The sequence below is a fragment of the Cibotium barometz genome, chromosome 23, assembly GCF_041138505.1.
Source record: "Cibotium barometz isolate CiBa-2024 chromosome 23, ASM4113850v1, whole genome shotgun sequence".
NCBI classification, from domain to species: Eukaryota; Viridiplantae; Streptophyta; class Polypodiopsida; order Cyatheales; family Cibotiaceae; genus Cibotium; species Cibotium barometz.
In genome coordinates, this window is record NC_141068.1 from 17,383,343 (window position 1) to 17,404,684 (window position 21,342).

The 21,342-nt window shown below is 36.6% G+C and overlaps 1 protein-coding gene across 1 annotated transcript; it reads left to right on the top strand.

The window, feature by feature from the left end:
* The first annotated feature begins 10,149 nt into the window (after nt 1-10,149).
* Nucleotides 10,150-13,642, top strand: LOC147625681 (endonuclease 2-like). Its single transcript, XM_086817822.1, has 9 exons — nt 10,150-10,333; nt 10,566-10,740; nt 10,905-11,009; nt 11,119-11,174; nt 11,266-11,349; nt 11,472-11,564; nt 12,264-12,322; nt 13,268-13,341; nt 13,434-13,642. The coding sequence occupies exons 1-9, from the start codon at nt 10,202-10,204 to the stop codon at nt 13,526-13,528; spliced, it is 873 nt and encodes a 290-aa protein (XP_086673948.1). The 5' UTR covers nt 10,150-10,201; the 3' UTR covers nt 13,529-13,642.
* The last annotated feature ends 7,700 nt before the right edge of the window (nt 13,643-21,342 follow it).

Sequence of the window (21,342 nt, forward strand, 5' to 3'; positions counted from 1 at the left end):
CTTTGGCCGTTGTTAAAACCACTCTATGGGTTAACAGGTTCCACTTGCCCAACCTATTGTAAGACGCTTTGTCATGTTATCGGAAAGCATCTTTTATAAGTTAGCGTTGGAACATATAAAGTGGCCTTACCTTGACTTATTGTCAAATAAGAAAAGTTGAAGGATTTAGTGTACATGCTTACTTAAGAGTAGTAAGAGGTCGAACCATTTTTAAGTTTGGCGGACCTAGTATAAAATCTAGTAACTTGTATATAAGTTATTTTCGACAATAAGCAATAGTTGCCATTGGATCTTGCTTGCTTTTGATGGATGCATGCTAGATAGGTTTCATTGTAGGTTACCTTCTTGCATTAGCTCCCTCTTCATTGTCTGCCTATTGTGAGAGAGAACCATTCGAAAACCACCTCTTTTTGTCTCCATCTAGGCGTAGAGAGCTCTCCCTTCACCCCATTGGCAAAGAAGCATTCCAGTGCGGCAGTGTAGTCAGGATGCGACGGACGAACTAGCTGCACAACGAATAGAGAAGTTGCAAATTGTGAATCTATGATAAGACATGACACATGCTTCAGCAAGGCTAAGATAAGCACCGACTTAAGCAATCACCTTCACTACCTTGTTCTTTTTAATCGTGCTCAGCTAGTAAGGTGACTTTTGTTAATTGGAGTTTCTCTTAGCACTAGCTTTAGTTTATATTTCACATTTTTGGATGGAGGTAAATAGGAATATGAAACAAATTTAAAGAAATTGAAAAACTTAGCGTGAATTTTTTATTATTTGTTGTACAACGTCAAATTGTGCAACCTTGGTGATACCAAAATATAACTTTTGCAAATATGATTGATTAGTTAAGCCTAAACCAATAACTTTTTAGTCCCAACTCTTAACTTCTTTTCTGTTTTCCAACTTCACTATATAGTGTTATATTCAAAAGTTTTAATATGATACAGTAAATAAAGTAGATTTATAATATTATAAAAAACAAAAAAATATGTGAAATTAGAAAAAGATTGCTCTATCTATTTACTCTTTACTTACCTCTTTCTCTCACTCTTTTGAGATAACTTTTTTTTTGATGCAAGCTAGAGCATGTCCCCTACACATTCACGTGTTGCGCTTAGCTACAATGAGTAGCAAGGGTGGTCGTGCACAAAAGACACATACAAAGACTATATACAAAAAGTTAAAAATCACATTCAAAACTAAATGTCAGTGTCGACATGAAAGCATATGACCCCTCCTGGATCAAATGGAAAGGAATGTAGTGCAAAGCCGATGGTGAAGCTAACAATACATCCTCTAAGTCGAAAGCGAAGCTAAGGAGTCGTGTGGCCCAGGGTCAAATGGAAATGATAACAAACTCTCCTTGATGATGAAGCTAATCATGCAATCGTCTGGATCGAATGGAAATTTGGACCATGGCCCTCCACCCATGTGGATCAAAGGGTAAATATGGAAGACCAATGTCGACGATGAGGCTAGCCTCAAATCCTCCTATGTCGAAGGGAAGACCAACAACTAGCCCATCCTCACAATCGTAATGTGAGTCTGGCACTGAAGACATCCACACAGTGAACTCAAAACTCGTGTGGCCAGAATGTCGAAATGTCCTGGTACAAAAGAACAATCGTGCATGCCAAGACTAGGATGTGCCATAGGTGCATGTGAATGCCGAGCCACATAATAAAAAACCAAACACTGCAAATGGCAGATGATGCACACAAAAGTAAATGTCGCGGCTTCACAAAACATAAGATGATGTCGACTATCATAGGAACTAAACGCACATAGGTCGTAGTCAATATCATGCAAATTCAGATAAGAATTAACACCGTTGCCTGATGTAGCACAACTCAAAACATATGAGGCAGGATCCTCTATATGTAGCATGTAGCATTGCATGAACTATGTATCACATCCTCATGTGCAAATCCCTCTATATGTGTATGATCCTCCAAGATAAGAGTACGATCAACAAGATCATCATAATTGTCATCATCACTGAGGGTTGACAACATATCCACACATGAGAGATAAATGATATCATCATCCATAAAATCCATAACCATGGAATCTCTGTGGTCACACTGAAGTAATATTCAGAGGTAGGGTCAATCTTCATCAATAATGGATATAAGAAAATATCTAAGTCAAATGCAAAACTCTCTAGATCTGTATGAATAATCATGTAACTCCTATGAGATCTCACCTCAATAAAATCAACACTACCCTCATTCACTATATCTGGCTTCTCAAATACATAGACTATACACAAATGAATACTGCCAGGCACACTATGAAGGCTAAGACTACTGGTATCTTGAACATCTCCACATGCGAATGCCCTAGAAGAATAGCCTATTCTATCTAGCATAAGGAACTCATGCCTATGCCCATAAGTATTCCAAGAACCCATATGTGAAGTATCACTAAACTTGTGTGCTATACTAGATGTATCACTAGTCGAATGTACACTATCCTAAAACATTCTCCCACGATTAACTAATGTATCCACATGATCCGTAGTAGGAAGGAAGGTAGGCATAGAAGTATCAATGCTCGGTGTGCTTCGTGTTCTCGCTGCTGCCATCTCTGCCCTCGAGATCATGCCCACATGATCCAACTCACACACATCACTATCATCATTATGTACATGTGGCAATAGCATCATGTGCATGAGTATCACTATGATCATATGCATGTGTACCACTAGGATCATGTGCATTGTGCATGTGTATCATCAAGTGCACGTGTACCAATATCATCATAAGTGTGTGCGGTACATCATCATGTGTATGTGTATGAGCCTTATATCATTAAAGGATTGTGAGTATGATACATCATCATCATCATCATCTGAATTTGTGTTGGTGTAGTCCATGTCCTTAGGGTTATAATCATAATGGCTTAAGAGTGTAGGACACTCATGTAAAGTGCCTAAGAAAGAATCATTCCATGCGAACAGTACCGATTCGGAACCATCCGTGTGAAGGTAGTCAAGCAATGTCACAATGAAACCCCTATGTGGGGACCATCTGGACTATCTAGCACAAACATCCACCTCATCAAACAAATGTCTCGAGTGGCTAGGTGTTAATCTCTTGAGCTTGAAAAACCACCTATGACATGAGTAGGCTGTCTCATCATAACATGAAGTTGATGAATGAGGATCTAAAGGCCTAAACCTCGAAGTGCCACAAGTATGTGTGAATGTAGCAAAAGAAATACGATCTGTGACATGAAATGGTAAGCTCATGATAACGAGCGTAGAGCCATGAAGATAATGCATGAGCATCTCTCCTAAGATTAGGATGTGAGATGGATGATAAGGTGTAGAGTGTCAATCAACAAATGAGGGGTAAAAATAGTAGGAAAAGCCCAAAACTGTGCGAACAATCTCCACAAGGTACCCCCAAATGTGTGAACACTCCATAAAACTCAAAACTATGAAAACATGCTCATAAAACACTAAATGTGGGAACAATCCCCAAATAAAGTGCTAATGCGCATTAAACGATGCCAACTAAAATGGTCATGTGTGAATAATCCCCACAAAATATACGCACTCCAAACATGTGAGCAAAATGTGAAAAGATCCACCAAAGAGTACTCACACATGAAAGAACACCGAATGTGTAAACTATCCCTCACAAATGCTCAAGGCATGTAAACAACTCTAATGATCCACACATAATGTGTGAACACCTTAAAGCATAACATGTGAGTAGCCCAAAATAATGCATTACCGTCCTACCCCTCACACCATGTGAACAAGCCTAAACACTCAATCAAATCATCCCTATGTAAACAACCCCACGGTGTGGATAATAAGGAATGTGAGTGGATAAGAGTTAATGGGCAGGGGACCAAGTGGATGTGAAAGGTGATGAGTGAGGAAATTTGGGCAAGATTTGAGTGGACAAGTATGGATGGCCAAATAATGGGAAAGGAAGTGTGAAACGACTTTAAAAAAAACTTTAAAGCTCAAGGATGGCTAGGCACTATACACCGAAATCAGCTGTCCTGACACACTACCAACTCTCCACTCTGCTTGCATCCAATAAGCAATGCGCTTCTACCAACTTTGCGCTACTTGCATCCCATGGACGCTGCGTTGCGCTTGGCGCTTTAGAGAGCAAGACGGCATGCAATGACATAAAGAGTTGATGATAGCCAGTTCTGTGTCTTCAAGACAATTATGCATACCTCCCTATTGATGATTTATCAGGAAATGCAGCAACGATTGTTGATGGTGGCATGAACTTGGATTCGCTGCCAACCTTACGCTCAACCTTGTAATTGTGCAAGGTGATGAGGCTCCCTCCTCCCCTTTTCTTAAAGTGTTGGGAATTAGCATAAATTCTATACCTGCTTTTATCATGTGTGCTAGAGGCACATTGAACTTCAGAACTCCTCTGGCTCTTTTGGGGAATTTTATTTCTACTTCCTCTAACTGTTTCTCTAGTTTCTTCTTACCTGTGTCCCAAGACAATCGACTACACGTGTCGTGTTTGAGAATATCTGTAACTGATTCAACAAGAATGTCTCAACCTTTCTGTTCTTCTAGTCTTCCGATAAAATCAATCATTGGAACATCGTGGTTTACTGGCAACCCCACTTCATCTTGGAGAGCTTACTTCAAGGCTGGGTTAGCCTTGAGAATAATTGTAGCATCGTACTTTACTTCCAAGTACTTGTCTCAAGATGGATCCCACTCTTGGACATCCATTCCATTGATGATGCCAATGAAAACTACCTTGATATGCAATATTGTGTATGCAAAAAGAAATCTTGAAATCCCTTGTAGCCTTGGTGTTCTTTATTAGCTAGGACATTGCTTTCTTGATTTGTAAGTGTAGAGGACTAATCCCCTTACTCCTAAGCTTGTTGCACACCCTTGTGGATTGCAAGTCAACCAATGATGGCTCTCTTTCCTCAACAGCCATTGTGTCTAGTATTGTAAGGCGCACACTAGCTTGCTAGTGGTTTGGGTTCAATTCCTAGTGAGATATTTGATGTTAGCCTTGATAGCTTCCCATTCAAGGCCTTGCAATCTTGTTCCAACTATTAATGAAGCTTAGTAAAATGTAAACCTATTGCTAAGCCACATGTGAGCCATACTTTGCATGTTGTACCTTGTATGTGATGATTATAGTCTAATCTCATCAAGATTAGCACAAGAATGTTTAAGATTTGCAAGAAACCATTAAATTGAAGCAAGACTCTGATGCAATCTTTGTCAATATTTACAAGAAAACCATGCTAATACCTTAGATCAATAAAATTTTACAAGATTTGTTCTTAATCACTTTGATTAAATCCAAACTAGTCTAATCTTATTATATTTTTCTTGCAATCCAAGTATTTTGCCCTCTGCAATCTTTCTTGGTTAGTTGTCTTCACAACATGGATTTCTTGCAAAAATAGTGAAGAAGTAATAAAGAATGAAAGGTTTCTGAAATCTATATAAAATCTTCAATTTGCACCAATTCTTGATAAGAACTACACTAAAATGTGCACAGTAAACTTCAATAGCCTCCAAAATTGCCAAGATTCCCCAGAACTAGGCAAATACAGAAGGAAACTAAGGTTTATGAATAGATTTGATGAAAAGAAGCACTATTAGCAAGAAAGGTCCAAGAAGGAATTAGGGTTTTTGAGATCTGTAATTAGCATATATTCAAAAATGATTATTATTAATCCCATTGCTAATCCACTCAAAATAAAATATTTTTTTAAAATTATGCAAAAGCACTAATCTAAAAATAGATTAAGCACTAATCACTTCCTAATCAAAACATCAAGATATAAGCCAAGCGCTTTGATACCAATACAATGAAGAGAATCTATGGCTTTGATGCCAATGCAATGAAGGGACCTAGGGGATTGCACTCATTAGCATGGAGTACACACATGTCCCACTCATCCTAGGGAGTAGCACCTAAACATGGAAAGACTGCCATGAATCATCCATGAAAGCTTGGGTATAAGCTCCAAGAAGACAAGACGTCTATATCAAATGATATCAAAATACAATAGCCTAGACCAAGGTCACTTATATAGTGCCTGGCCATTTCACACTGGCTAATCCATATGCCGATGCCCCAAATCTATGCTCAAGGGACCCAAGGTCCATGTGCCTAGGCCCATACCCATACATGTGCATGTGCATATATAATTGTTTCATTACAATCAATTTAAAAATAATATGATCTTAGATGTGACACTAGAGTATAAATGGAGTTTATAAATTTTCCATTGATCTTAGATGCAACATTAAAGTATAAATTGAGTGACAAGGTACATTGTAAATTTTCAATTGTAAAGGAAAATAGAGAAACGCTAAAGTATAAACAGAGTAACACTAAAGTACAAATCCCATTGCTTGCAAGAAAAAGGATTTTGCTAGTTGAAATTCTTATACATCACTATGACCTTTCCTTTACAAAAATAGGGAAAACAATTTGATAGATGAAAATGCTATTTAGAAAATTTAAGATACAACCAATTAAGTCTTGACATGACACTTATGATCTTGGAATTTTAAATTTCCTTGTAGATTATTTTTTAACGTTCCCTTACTAATTTCAAGCTTTAGAAAGTAGTTTAAGCACATTTAACTAGTGATGAATTTCATGAGACCTAGCCCATCAACTCCTAAGATAAATTTGTCACCATTTATTTTAGTAGCACTAAGCTTGCTAGATGTAAAAAACTCTATATATTATACACATGTTGCCTTATTCAAACTTGCAAAGATCTTTCTTTTTGCATGCTTCACCTTAATGCTCTTATATTTAAGTTTCACTTTCCTTCTTTTTCTCTATACATTTGTCAAATACCAGATTTAAATCCATGAGGCCAAATAATAGAAGATATATTATATAATGAATATAAATATAAATGATATGTTATATGTATTAATTATTGTTCTATATTACATTAAAATAGTTTGACAATCTTTTAAAAAATATAAAAATTTAAGAAATGTGGTTTAATAAATTATTAAATATGTATGCTTCACTAATTGTTCTTAAATTTTTCCTGACTTTAATTTCTAAAATATTATGTAAACATGGATTTTTTATGCATTTAAATATTTCAAGAATTCATTATAAGTTTATCACTATTTAAAAGTTAAGGAAAACCTAAATTGAATTCACTTGTTAGCTATTATGCCTCAACCTCTTTTTGGTGATATTAATGATATTCTTTTTAAAGGCCCAATTTTCTAAATCTTTTTACGTTCATTTTGAAAGTAAGATCTATGACATGGACAAACCCATCTAAACACATGTTTTTGTTTCTAAACATTATTCTATTTTGTTCTTCTTTAATATTGCATGCATTGAGACACTACTATAAGAAGAGTTTCTCCTCCAAGCATGCAAATATATATCCCTTGTTGAGAATGGAGATGAGCCTGAGCACCATCAAGCATCTTTTACAATGCCTTCCAAACTTTTGATTGCATCATGCACAATAACGTAGAATAGTTATGGGTTGGCCATTTCTGTTGAGAACTATTGAGATTCTTGCTTTGAAAGGAAGATCGTCTACCCTCTTGAAATAGCATCTCTTACACCGATGCCACTAGCACCCTATTTTTACCATAAAAGGTAAGTTCGAAGGATCTAATGTTTCAACACACTTAGTCTAGACTAGTGGCTACTACTTGCTTTAATCTTTCAAAACTCTCTTGTTGTTGCTTTAATCTTTCAAAACTCTCTTGTTTGTTTGTCTAGTAGTTATTTTGCAACAAATTTATTAAAGATACAACTAGTTCTTAATAAAGAAAGATAATTTTTTATTAACATCTTGACTGTCCAGGGAAATTTGTAAGTGACAAGCTATGCCCAGATCACTGGTGCTTTTTTTGGATCCAGTTTCACTCCTGTTGTAAAGATAATATATGATAGAATGTTCACTCCCTTTGTGATGTAGAAAAGCCTTATCATTAAGAAACTAGTGTGTTATCTCTTAATAAAACAAAACTAAAAAATTAATGCTTTTATGGTCTAATAGAGTCTTGCTATAAACAAGGATATCATCAATTAGATTAATTATAAATATTTTCATGAATGGCCTAAGCACATCATTACTAATGTGATGAAGAGCTCGAGCAATGGTTAATCTAAATGGTATTACCAAATACTCATAATGACCAAAATTATTTGTATCAACCCAATTTTATCGAATACTCATATTTCCCATGTTTGTAAGTTCAACTTGAATCACTTTTTTTTTTTTGGTTATGCACCCTTTAACATAGAAAATCCTTTAGGAAGAGAGAACAAAAGAAAGAAATATGATGGTCGTACACACTCAAATTAGTTTTGCGCGCATGAAGGGGCAATGCCCCTTAAATATGCGTGAAGGCTTTCCATCTATACTTTAGTGCTTGAACATGCTTGAATCCTACTCCCAATGGGAGCAAAGGGAATGAGTGATATCTCACCAAATAATTGATAAATCTTGAATTTGGAAGGGTGATGTTCATTAGGATATTCAAGATTTGAGTAGTATTACTCTTATTGATAAACATTTACTACACATTCCCAAAACTTTTTCATCAAGTGAAAAGTTTAGTTGTGGTTGAGATTTATTTGAGAAGAATATGAGAACAACATCATAAAGGCTTGTACCTCCTAGTATGAAACTTAAGACATCAAATACTAACACACAATCTTTAGGGGCATTGAGTCACGTTAAGCCATTGGATGAAGCTCACGATGATAGCACGGTCTTGTGGCTTTCTTTACATACTTTATCATTCTAAAATTTATGTAAATAATATTATATTAATCATTATAGAAAATAGTCAAAAACCTCATGCTTGGGTGTGTGTGTGTGTGATAGAAAGAGTTCAAGAACATATTATCATGTATTTAAAATGTTTGCAAATTATGGATGGCATTTAAACATAAATATAAACCATGCAGCATTGTTGACATCAATACTTGTTGAGATCAATTTCTATTTGGTGAAGATAAGATGACACTTAACTTTGTGCAAGCGATTGAAACCCCCTAGTTGAGGAAAATGTGAGATTACATTAACTCATGCTCAAGTAAATTGAATTTATAAGTTCAGCATAAGTCACAATTTCAATGTCATTTATGAAGGAATGATTTAAGTTCTTGCAATATATTAGTGAAGTATTCATTATTTACTAATACAAAAGCTACTAAATATGGGTGCCAAATTTTAAAACACATTAATTAATTAGGTGAGAGAAGAGAACCTTAGTGAACATTTTTATACCTTAGTGATGGGAACATTTTTGGCTCTTGGTACACTCGATTTTTCAGGAGGGTTCTAGGGAAGGATTAAAAAATTGTAGAAAATAAAAAAGCGAAGAGCAATGGAGAGAGAGAGAGAGAGAGAGAGAGATGTTTGTTTGGAGAACAGAGAGAGAACATATTTGTTTTTTTTCTGCCTAGTGGTCTTTTTTTTTTTTGGGTGTTCGTTGGTGGTCTCGCTGGTTTTTTTTGGTGCTCGTTGGTTGTCCATCGTTTTTTTTTTCCGGCCTGTTTGGGTACCTTAGGCTTAGCTAAGGTATTAATTAATTAATCAAGCCTTGTTAGGGCCTGATTATATAATTAATAATGTCAAGCATGAATATGTCTAAATATCAAGCTTCAAATATAATGAAAAGCAAAAAGGCCCTAGGAAGGTTTGGTGGGGGATGGAGTTGGTGAATCATGTGAAGCAAGTATAGGTGTGAAGATAGCACTCAACCTAAGGCATTGTCCTCGTGTAAGACAAAAGTAGGGGATGGTGGTCCTTGTAAGCTCCTTCACGCCTCTCTCTCTCTCTCTCTCTCTCTCTTTCTCTCTCTCTCTCTGCCCCCATGTCAACAAGTTCACATGTGGACACTTGCACTGATTGTTGGGACTTTTAAGTAATGTGGCCATTGCAATCATAAGCCTTAACAGAACATTTTGATTGTTGATTGATGATGCTGATGGTGGTGTAAAGAAGTGTGAGAGAGTGATGAGGGGGGCATGGCATATTCTTCTTCTCCACAAAGCATCAATGGGGGTACTAGTGAGCTTCTCTCTGCAGAGGATCTATAAATAGCTGTACAAGTTCAAGCAAGGGGAGAGAGAGAGAGAGAGAGAGAGAGAGAGATCCTTGTTGCCCCACACACACACACACACACACACAGCGCCTTGCTTTGTGCAATCCTTGTACGTATACCATGCCCGCCGGCCCCTTCCACCACCCTCTTATACGCTTCCTTGCTCTCTTTGCTTTAACTGTCTCATGCAGCCATGAGGTGGTGGTGGCTTGGGGCATTGATGGGCACTTCCTCGTCTGCTCTATTGCCCAGGCAAGCAAACACACAGTACCTTTGATTAATCAACAAGCTAATCTAAGGTGATATAATACCATAGTGGTGGTGGTAATTAAGTAGCACCACAGCTCAGATCGCGGCTAATCATATTCATGATCTTAATTTGTTATGACTAAGCTTGATCTATTATAACATAATGTGGTTTCTGTGTGTGTGTGTGTGTGTGTGTGGGGGGGGGGGGGGGGGGGGGGGGGGGGGGGGGATGCAGACCATGTTTACCCAATCCACCTTAGATGCTGTGCATAGCCTTCTACCTGAGTATGCAGCAGGCAATCTCTCAAGCCTGTGCTCATGGGCTGATGATATCAAGTTCAAGTATAGGTGGAGCAGCCCCCTCCACTACATTGACACCCCGGACAACCTCTGCACATACAACTACAGAAGTGAGTGGGTGGGATCATCCTAATCGAAATCTTAATCCAAATATTGATTTATCTTAACGTATCCACCGTGAGGTAATTAAACGTATCAGGACTGTTATTTCTGAGTAATTAGCTGAAGATGAGCTTGTTCTCATGATCATCAATATATTTCTTGATGTGTTTAGGAGATTGCCACAATGGGGATGGCGTTCAGGGCATGTGTGCAGCTGGTGCCATCAACAATTACACCTCTCAGCTTACTACTAATTACAACTCCTCTGAATCAACATGTTAGATGCCAATTCTCTTCAAACTAATCATGGGCATTAGTGTTCCTAATTAACGCTTTTGCAGCAGGTGAAATTGCTCTAATCTTGCCATTGTTTCTTGATTATTCAGACAACTTGACGGAGGCACTTCTGTTTTTGGCGCACATAACTGGAGACATTCATCAGGTACGTCAAACAAAACCACAATAATTAGGTACTAATTTGCAATTCGAGGATTAAAACACAATTCCTCATACGTGGTCTGTTGAAAACATAGCCTTTGCATGTGGGCTTTACAAGCGATAAAGGAGGGAATACAATTCTGGTGCATTGGTATAAAAGGAAGGAGAATTTGCACCATGTGAGCACCACCTCATCCCCCCCCTTTTTTTCCCATATTTTCTGTGTGCGCGTGCGTGCGTGCGTGTTTTTCTCAAAGGAATTGAAACGCCATTTGCTGTTTGTTTTTTTTAAAAAAAAAAGGTGTGGGACGATGAAATCATAGACAGAGCAGTGTCTACTCTCTACGCCTCCCAAATACAGGCTTTCCAAGATGACATCGCTGCAAATATCACGGTCATCCACCCACTCGTTTATATGTTTTATATATGAAATACTTAAAATAAATAGGAATAAACTCTAAATATTAATATCCATAAATATGTATATATACATATATACATATATATATATATATATATCAATAAATAACTAAATAAATAAATATGTATATATACATACACACAATATTTACATTGACATGCATGTACGCATACATATATACATATATGTATGTATGTATGTATGTATATGTATACATACATATACATATATGTATGTATGCATGTATGTATATGTATGTGTACATAAACATAAAAAAATACATACATATATCTATGTATATGTATATGTACATACATACATACATACATAAATACATACATACATATACATATATATATATATATATATATATATATATATATATATATATATATATATATATATATATATATACATATGTATGCATATACACACACACACACACATATATATATATCTATGTATACATACATACATACATACATACATATACACACACACACACACACACACACACACACACACACACACACACATGTATGCATACACACACACACAAACAACACATACAATGTATCAAAATTCATTCTTTAAATAAAAAGAGCTGGTAAAAATACACAATAATGTAATTTTTTTCCTAGGCATTCATATTCTTGGGTTGTGCCAACACAGGACAATGACGTCATGCAATGGGGTAGTTGCGATGGTAACTACATAGCTTGCCCGGACACGTCAGTAATTCTTTTATTCCAAAAAATCACATTTTCTTCAAAAGCAACATTTTTAAAAGATACTTTAAGTCTCCTCTAAAGGGTGTCTTATTTGGCATCCATTACTAGGACAACCCACCTTTTTTTTTGGGGGGGGGGGGGGGGGGGCTTCATTGGGCATATGAATCTTAAAATATGGCTACATAATAGAAGACATTCAAAACAAGTGAAAAAAATGTAAACAATGTTCATGCCTTTGATTTTGAAAGACGTTTAAAAGAAAAAACTCATGGTATTTAGAATTCTCACAACTCTAAACAAACAAAGAGGAGAGTTAAAATGTTCTATTGGTATGGTTTGAATGGAAAGGAGGTGAATGAAGTTCACCTTGGATGCTAATATGATAAAGGACATATTAATAAAGACTAATAAATATACTACCATTACATTAATAAAGGGGGAATTAAGTGCAGCTTAATAATCAAATATAGGACGTTGAAAATAATCTCAAATGTTTTGGTTCAATTATGCTATGGTTTGCAATGTACTTGCAATCCACATGTTTAGTTTAGCATCCAAGTTGTAAGCAAAACATTCCAAAATGAATAAAATAGGAGCATAAACACTCCAAACATTCCAAAATTAATAAAAGAGGAGCATAAAAACTCCAAACATGTAAAAAAAAAAATCTCATATGCACTCAAGTGCTATGATCATTTACATTTCTAGGAATTTTATGAGACATCAATCACTTGTGTTCTTCAAGTGAATTCTTTGTCGTCCTTTCTCAAGCACAATTTATTATGAAATCTATGTGAAACTCTTTAGAACTCAAACTTGGAACTTTGTAATTAAATGAGAATAGTACAAGGTTTAGGCAACTTTAAGTAGAAAATTAATATTATATTTTTAAGAAAAAGGAGGACACTTGAAAAAATGAAAATCACATTCATTTATGCTCTTTAGATATGCAAAAGAAAGTGTGAATGCTGCTTGTACATGGGCCTACAACGATGCTACTTTTGGATCTTACTTGGGAGGTATCCAACTTATTCCTTGACTTAAAATTTCATTCACTTTTTGAATCATGTTATTCTATCATTGTGTTACCTTATTTTCTACTTGATTATAGATGACTACTTCAATTCAAGATTGCCTATTGTCCAACAACGGATTGCCCATGGTGGAGTGAGACTAGCTTCAATCTTAAATAATATATTCTTATAGGTGCCACATGGGTTTTAAGATCGAAAGCTGTTTAAAGTATATTGAATGTATTTAAAGAATATTAAAAGTGTATATTGTAAGACCAAAAAAGTTATCGATGAAACAATGTTTTTATTTGGCTAAATAATTCCAAGCAAAGGTACATTTGATTTCTTTAAGTTTATTCGAATTTAATTGTCTCAAAGTATTTGTATTGAATGTTACGAGTAATGATAGAGGCCACGGCCATTGAACATTACCAGTAATTAAATTGTCTCAAAGTATTTGTAAGACCAAAAAATTTATTGATAAAATAATATTTTTATTTGGCTAAATAATTCCAAGCAAAGGTACATTTGACTTCTTTAAGTTTATTTGAATTTAATTGTCTCAAAGTATTTGTATTGAACATTACCATTAATGATAGAGGCCACGGCCATTGTTGAAGTGGAGGTCAATGCAACAACACATATTTAGAGGCCACGACCATTGTTGGCATTAGGGAGCATTTGAGAATAAAAAGGGTCATGTGAGGATCCCTAATTTTAAGGAATTAAGACTAATTTTATTGAGGCTTAAGAAACAAAGCTCATAATGATGCCTACTTTTGGGCCTAAAAGTAGGGGATCTCTCTAATTTTTTAACTAGAATTCTCTCTAGGATTATCTTTCTAGCTATTAAAACCCCTACTAGGATCACTGATATCTACGCTTTCAATGTTATTTACTCCACTTCAATAGTCGTATTTGAAATTTCCCTTATCTTTTCTTTCAATCATTACTATTATTCATCACATTTCCTACCAACCTCTGCAATAATCTCTCTCTCTCTCTCTCTCTCTCTCCCTTTTTCCCAATCTCTCCTCTCCTATTGCGAATACAATAGATCTATCTCCCTCCCTCTCTCTCTCTCTTTCTCTGTCTCTCTCCCTCTTCCCCAACCTCCCATTGTGATACAATAGGATAGCCCTATTGTGAATACAATAGGATAACCTTGAGTCACTTCAGAATAGTCTCTTCCATTTTTCGAATGGTAGAAATTTCAGATTCAACAAGAGTGCGGAAGGTGGACTTGCATATTCGCATATTGAATGAATATGCACCAATGAAGAAAGAATGTCTGAATGCACAAGAGAAGCATACAAGAAGACAACAGGGTCGGACTAATGTGGATCTTTGGGTTGATGGATATTTATATCCTAATGATCCTTCTTCGCATTGTCCTCCACCCTTCACTGATCTCCCTTCATTTATTCAGTTTATTGGAGAGGGTGAGAACGGGTTGCTTGGGTACTGCAGAAGGTTAAGCATGAGTGATGCATTGAGAGTCCAATTCCTCCACTCACAAACACAAAGCTTACAAAGCACTTTGAGTAGTGCGCAACATGCACTGCTCAATGCACAAAATAATATTATAGAGCTAGAGAAAAGAGACAAAAAGAAAGAGGCTTGCGTTATGAAGCTACAAGACACAATCTCTTGCATGAAGAGCACCCCTGTGGGAGCAAGAGAGCAAAAGAGGACAATCAATAACATTCAAAAACTCGTAGTTGGTGGTGGTGCTCGCAAGCGAAGAATCCATGCAGCAAGGTTTGTTTTTGTTCTTTGTCTATTATTGTTGCAAGTAATTTTGATTAAGGTATTTTTGGTTGTGGTTGTTATAAGCAATAGATTAAGGTGTTTTTGGTAATCTTTATTGGTTTGTGTCATGAACTTTTTGAAAGAAGCATGTGGTGTGATAATGGTCCTCAAGATTTTGGAGAAATATTACGTAGTTGTGTGAGGAGGCATGACATTCTTTCCATCATTTGAGACCCATGCCACAAGAAGATACGTCAGGTACTCACAAATGAGATAATGGATGACATCACCAATCTTCTAAGCATTGAGGAGGTTCAGAATGCATGCGATGAGGTGGGCATTAGCACAAAAGGATATCAAGCCCTCCATCAATTGCTAAAAGATACACTCCGCAACCAAGGCATCATAAGGAATATTTTTCGTGTCCCCAAAAAGATAAGATTAGCAAAGAGGACATGAAATGATGATGTGCAACGCAAAATTGGAGAATACTATTGCATCAATGATACATTAACTATTCGAGCTTGGGAGAAAAAGCGAGACACAAATGGTAAGATTATGTATCCCTACAATGAGGCACAAATGGTAAGATCATGTATCCCTACAATGAGTTCAACAATATATTTGTTGATCTACAACGTCTTTAGAGAGCTATGATCTTATTCTATGGATTGCCTAAACAATGTATTTTTTAACATTCCTGGGGCGACCTAATAGAAAAATCTTTTAAGTTCTAAAACTTATCTACTTTTTTTTGTCATGCAAGGTGACAAGGTAAGTTTTGTGTTGAAAGTGGATGAGTGTCAGATTGTGAAAGGTAAGAGGTTAGAATGAATGAGTATCACACTTATGAATGAGGCAATGGAACATGCAAAGAGTGAGATCAACATCACTAAGGAGACTGACTTACTTTTGGAAGGTTCTAATGAAAATCCAGACAATGAGATGAGAAATAGGGAGAGGGTTTGAAAATCAAGTTTTTCCTCTTTTAGTGTCCAATCTGAGAGAGAGATATAGTGGCTTGAGGCTTTTGAAGTACCGAAGGAGACACATGAAGTGTTGGCTTGGATGTTTGATAGGATACCATGGATTACCAATGTCATCAAAGCACAGATTCAGGGAGAAAAATTAGAAGTGGAGGGTAAGGGCACTTATACAGTAGACTGGCATTTAGGAGGTGACTTGAAGATAATAAAGTGCCTTGTTGGGTGTCCACAAGGTGCTAACACCCCAAATCTTTGTCCACGGTGCATGAGAATGGTGAGAGAAAAGAAATAGAAGAAGGCAGAAAGAAAGAGGAAGTTAGAGAATCAAGATGATGAGAATGATACAGTGGATGATGATGTTGGCAATTGGGTTGGTGGTGTCTATCTGCTAACATGCTAGCTGAGCCAAACAGGCATTTGAGAGACCTTGAATGGAATTCTATTATTCCATTCGAACTCAAGAATGTCCACTTTTATACTTTGCATGCATTCATGTGTGTGTTTGATCATCTGCTCAAGTGTCACATTGATTGTGTATTTACTATGCAAGGCAAGGAAAGACAACATGAAGCTCTTCAAAAACTAGAGGAGCTACTCAACTCAATTGGGTGCCATGGCGGCAATGTACAGATTACTGTTAACAAGAAGACCTTTGGCATAAATCATGAAGTGGCCCAATAGGTATCTAAGAGTGGATATAAGGTTCTATAGAGGCTAGAAAAAGTAAAGAACTCAAAAACCTGAGATTTATGAAAGGATTTGTGTAAATGTATAACGTTTAACTGCACCAATCCAAACCTTGTAGTTCTACATGAGAAGGTTTGGTCAGACTTCAATAAGATGGTTAAATTAATGACCAAAAGCAAGACGACTGTAGAGGAGCACCAAAAATTTCAAGAAGAGCTTCACAATTTTATAAAAGACATGGTCGATACATTTTACACATAACATGGTAAACATGTAGAATTTCTTTCTACTCATCAATTTGAAATGATTATGAATAATAGCTTCTAAATTGGTTTTGTTTTCTTCTGCAGCACATTTTGTATGCTCATGGTGCATACTTCATGAATGAATATGGTTCTCTTGACATGTGGAGCACCCAAGCAATGGAAAAATCACTACCGAGCTAGAGGAGTATATTTCAAAAACACCCGACATAGAGGAGGAAAGACTCGTACAAATTACCTCAAAGAAATGTTCAATTGAATTTACAGATATAATTTTGGATGAAAACTATCAATGAAAAAGGCCCGTATGAGTGATTTAGCAAAGGCAGCACGAAATCAAGCCAAAATGAGGCGATCACTGAAGTGGAAAGCTGGCACAGGATCAACACGTCATGCGGCATGGAGATCATCATTTCATTACATAAAAAGATATAACAAAATATTTACAATAAGATAATTAATTGCTCTCGAGTCTCTTCTCTACTTGCTCTTCCTCTTCACTAGGCATTTTTCTCTATAGTGCAATAACTTCTTGCGACTATAACCCTTGAGTGCATTTACATCTTCTAGTCTAGCACCTAGAGCATAGCTAGCATAACAGAGGAAGTATCCAGTTTTGGAAGGCCAAAATCATGTACCGTATCCAAAGTTACGAATAGCAGCACACGTCTCTATAAGTATGACCTTATGTGTATTATAAGGGATAAAAGAATAGCCTGTACATCTAGATAGTGCCTTGAGTGTGAGAAGTGGAATTTTAGCATCACTAGAATATTTGCTATGGTAGACAGTAAATATTTCTTTGTCAATAGATGGGATGTAGTGTGCAAGAGAAGCATCTTGGCCAACTCTTGCACAGCTCTTGCACAGGCAGCACCTCCACATCCAAGGAAACCATCGGCATCATCAAGATCAATCTACATTAAACAAAGAACTTGGCTTTCACACATAAATTTAATCAATACCATAAACTCACTCAAGAACAAATAAATTACCTTCTGGTCCTCATCCTCTTCCAACTTGGATGCATCCCAAAGGTTGATGGAGCCTTCTTCATTTCCTTGATCAAGGCCGGGCAAGGACTCTCTTCCCATTTCAATAATTCCCAACTCCTCTTGAAGACTTTTAAATTCTAGCTCTGTGGTGGGAAGAGAAGATTCAGTCTCCTTGGCTTTGTCAAAGCACAATGACATGGCTCTAGGGGCTTCAATGAAGTTCTCTGTGTCACCTCAATGTGTAACTTTAGAAACTCCTCTTTATGTTCATTCTCCACATCGAGTATACCCTAAAAATTAAATCAAGGGATAAATTCCAATATGATGTCTTTAGCTTTCCAAATGGATATTTTTAAATGAATTACAAGCTTTGAAAGGGAAAAAACGTCCTAATTACAGTTACATGAAAATCCATTTTATGCATCTAATAAAGTGAAACATGTTAATGATAAAAACATTTTATATCATCACATAGCAAAAATGTCCTCCAAAAGAAATTTAGGATAAGTCCCTTTTTATTGTCCTCTTAATGGGATACCATGGGTATGGAGATTGTGACCAACCTCAGAGCTTCCATGTATAGTGGATTGCACATCCCTTTGAGTTCAGGCACAATTTTCTTGGTGGTCTTTTGCCATGTTAGTTGGGTTGGCTTCCATCTAGAAATGTGCACCCAACCGTTAAGGCTTGTGCCATACCATTGCAAAGAAAAGTGGTTAGGACAAGGTGCTAAAAAATGTGGGTTCACAGTATCCCACACCTAGTATAATTTTGGAAATATTAACATTGCTATGAAAAATACATAAATATCTCTAATAAATGCTTAAAACTACCCTTTTCTCCCTCTTTAACCCTGTAACAAAGTAAAAAGGGACTCAAGTCAATTTGGGCCCAAGGCCAAGGGATGAAGGGGATGTGAAAGGGACCAAGGGTTAAGACTAGGCTTGGGCAGGCCCATGGATATTAATAAGTGTAGTGTGAAAGGGTGGCCTAGGATAGAAGTGAATATGGGCCAATTTTATGAAACCTGTTGTGATAATCATCAATACACAAGTCACTTACTCTCTCTTCTCTCTGTAAACCTAGGCTAATCATCCTAATCTAGGCTAATCTAAGGCTATTAGGCTAAATCTAGGTTAATCTAGATGCTACTTTCTTTCATTGGTATTAGAGCCATGTCTTTGATCCATTTCCATCCTTATTTCAAGAAAATTTGAGAAAATTTTGGATTTCTTGATTTTCTTGATCAAGAATTAGAGACATGATGATCTTGTTGAGTGGAATTGATCTTGTTGAGTGGAATTGATCTTGTTTGAGTGGAATTAATCTTTTAATTCACCTTTTTTCTAAGTTTTGGGGCTGTGAATGGTAGAGGATCACATTTTCAGGGATCTGTCCCTGAAAATAAATCTTGGGACCAAAATCAGAGAAAACTACTAATCTTGATTAGGGTGTTAATCTAAAATGTTTAATCTTACTCTTCTTCTTGCTTGGTCTTGAGGAAAAATAGGGTTTCAATTTGGCTGAACAGAAGCATTGATTTAGGGTTTTGCTTAGGCACATCAAGATCTTCATAAAGAGCCTCTTCATGTCATGTTTAACGACTGTTCATCACTGGAGATTCAAGTTACATTCGCGCTTACCTCATTATGGAGACTCAAGGTTACAAGAAGAGGCTTGATTAAGCTTAGAAAATCCTAACTAAGCAATAAACCTCCATTAATCGTGACATTGTCTGCGATCTAATGATTGTGGCATTTTTTTCATCCGGCTGCTGTGCACAATATGAACCATTAAGGTTGCGTTTTGTGTCAAATCAATTGCCATTACCTCAAATCAAGGCTTCAAATGATTGCTTTCTCTTGGATGCTTCAAACCTTGCTTGGAACAATAGTGAGTAATTAGTCTACCTTGGGCTAAATTTTTTTGCATTTTTCAATTGCATTTTTCAACTAAGAAAGGAAAGAGAAAAAAAGAGAGCATCATCTTTCAATATGAGCTTTACTTTCCACCATTTAAGATCCATTGAATGCATTTGCAAAGCTATTTGGTCAAGAGACATGAGTTGTCATGATATCATGATGACCATATGCAATCTTGTATCTTCAATTGAAGCATTAGGAAAATCCTACGCAACATTTGGGGGATTTGGATCCGTTTTCAGCATTGCTGGCAATTAAGGATTCCCATGGTTCAATTGGTGGCATTGAGCTCTTTCATGCATTTTTACATGTCATTGGAAAGTTGTAGATGCCATTCATAGCCATTTTCATGCTATGATATGTCACATGACATGTATTAATCATGCTACCTTTCATATGAGTTTATGGAATGAAGATGCATGCCATTGATCATGTGATGCAAGTGATGAGGTATACCATATGCTCTTGTGAAGAGGCACATTGATCATGTGATGCCATTGATCATGTGATGCAAGTGATGAGGTATACCATATGCTCTTGTGAAGAGGCACATGTTTGAGTATTGAGAAGGGTAAGTGATTGAAGTTGTTCTTGGGAATACATCCTTTTGAAGCTCACCCTTGCGATCCTCATCATCACCATTAAACTCTTGTATTGATGGAGATTGGCATGCATCTATAAGTGCCATTTGTAAGTGAACCCCTACTTATACTCTTCTATTGCAAGCTATTTCTATCGTAGAATCTAGTTTGTGGTAGAGGAGTACCTTGGTATATAAGCGAAGAGGCCAAGGGGAGAGTTTTCTTGAATCTTCCTTGTCGTGACTGCCATGGTAAAGCAGTAAGGAAGAGGATTAGGTACAATGGTGGTGAAGACTTGGCCCAAGCCCTTGCTCTTGGATTTCAAACTTAAGGGGATTGGAAGAGCTTGGCGGGAGATCAACAAGCTTTAACGCTCTACATCGACTTCCAAGTGCTCATACATTTTGATGGGCAAATATTTAGCAAGCATTGGATATAATGTTGCAATTGAATTTCAATTGAGTTTATATTGAGATTTTGTTGCAAAACAAAGGAGGTGCTGTCAATTTTTTTTTCAAAAAGCATTTATGCAAGGCACTTGAGGTTAGATTTGGATTCCCAAGATACAAATTGATGTGGTGCATACCTTTAGATGGGTTCGAGACATTACTAATGCAAAGGGGAAGTGTGGATAACAACTGGAGAAAATCTTGACAGTTTTCTGCTGCATTGCTAAATCCTAATTCAGTTCGAGAGGGTTAGCGTTGTTTTCAAGGTGTTTACATAGCTTCATTCTACTCTCCAAGGGCTATGTTTGGAGCCCTCAAGTGCTCAATTCAGACTCCGTTTACTTCTCCAATCGGCAAGTCTACCCACAAGAT

Excerpts from the sequence above, each read along its gene's own strand:
- LOC147625681 (XM_086817822.1), top strand. The coding sequence starts at position 10,202 with ATGCCCGCCGGCCCCTTCCACCACCCTCTTATACGCTTCCTTGCTCTC. Across the intron at positions 10,741-10,904 it reads CTGCACATACAACTACAGAA|GAGATTGCCACAATGGGGAT; the intron begins GTGAGTGGGTGG and ends TGATGTGTTTAG. Across the intron at positions 11,175-11,265 it reads TAACTGGAGACATTCATCAG|CCTTTGCATGTGGGCTTTAC; the intron begins GTACGTCAAACA and ends TTGAAAACATAG.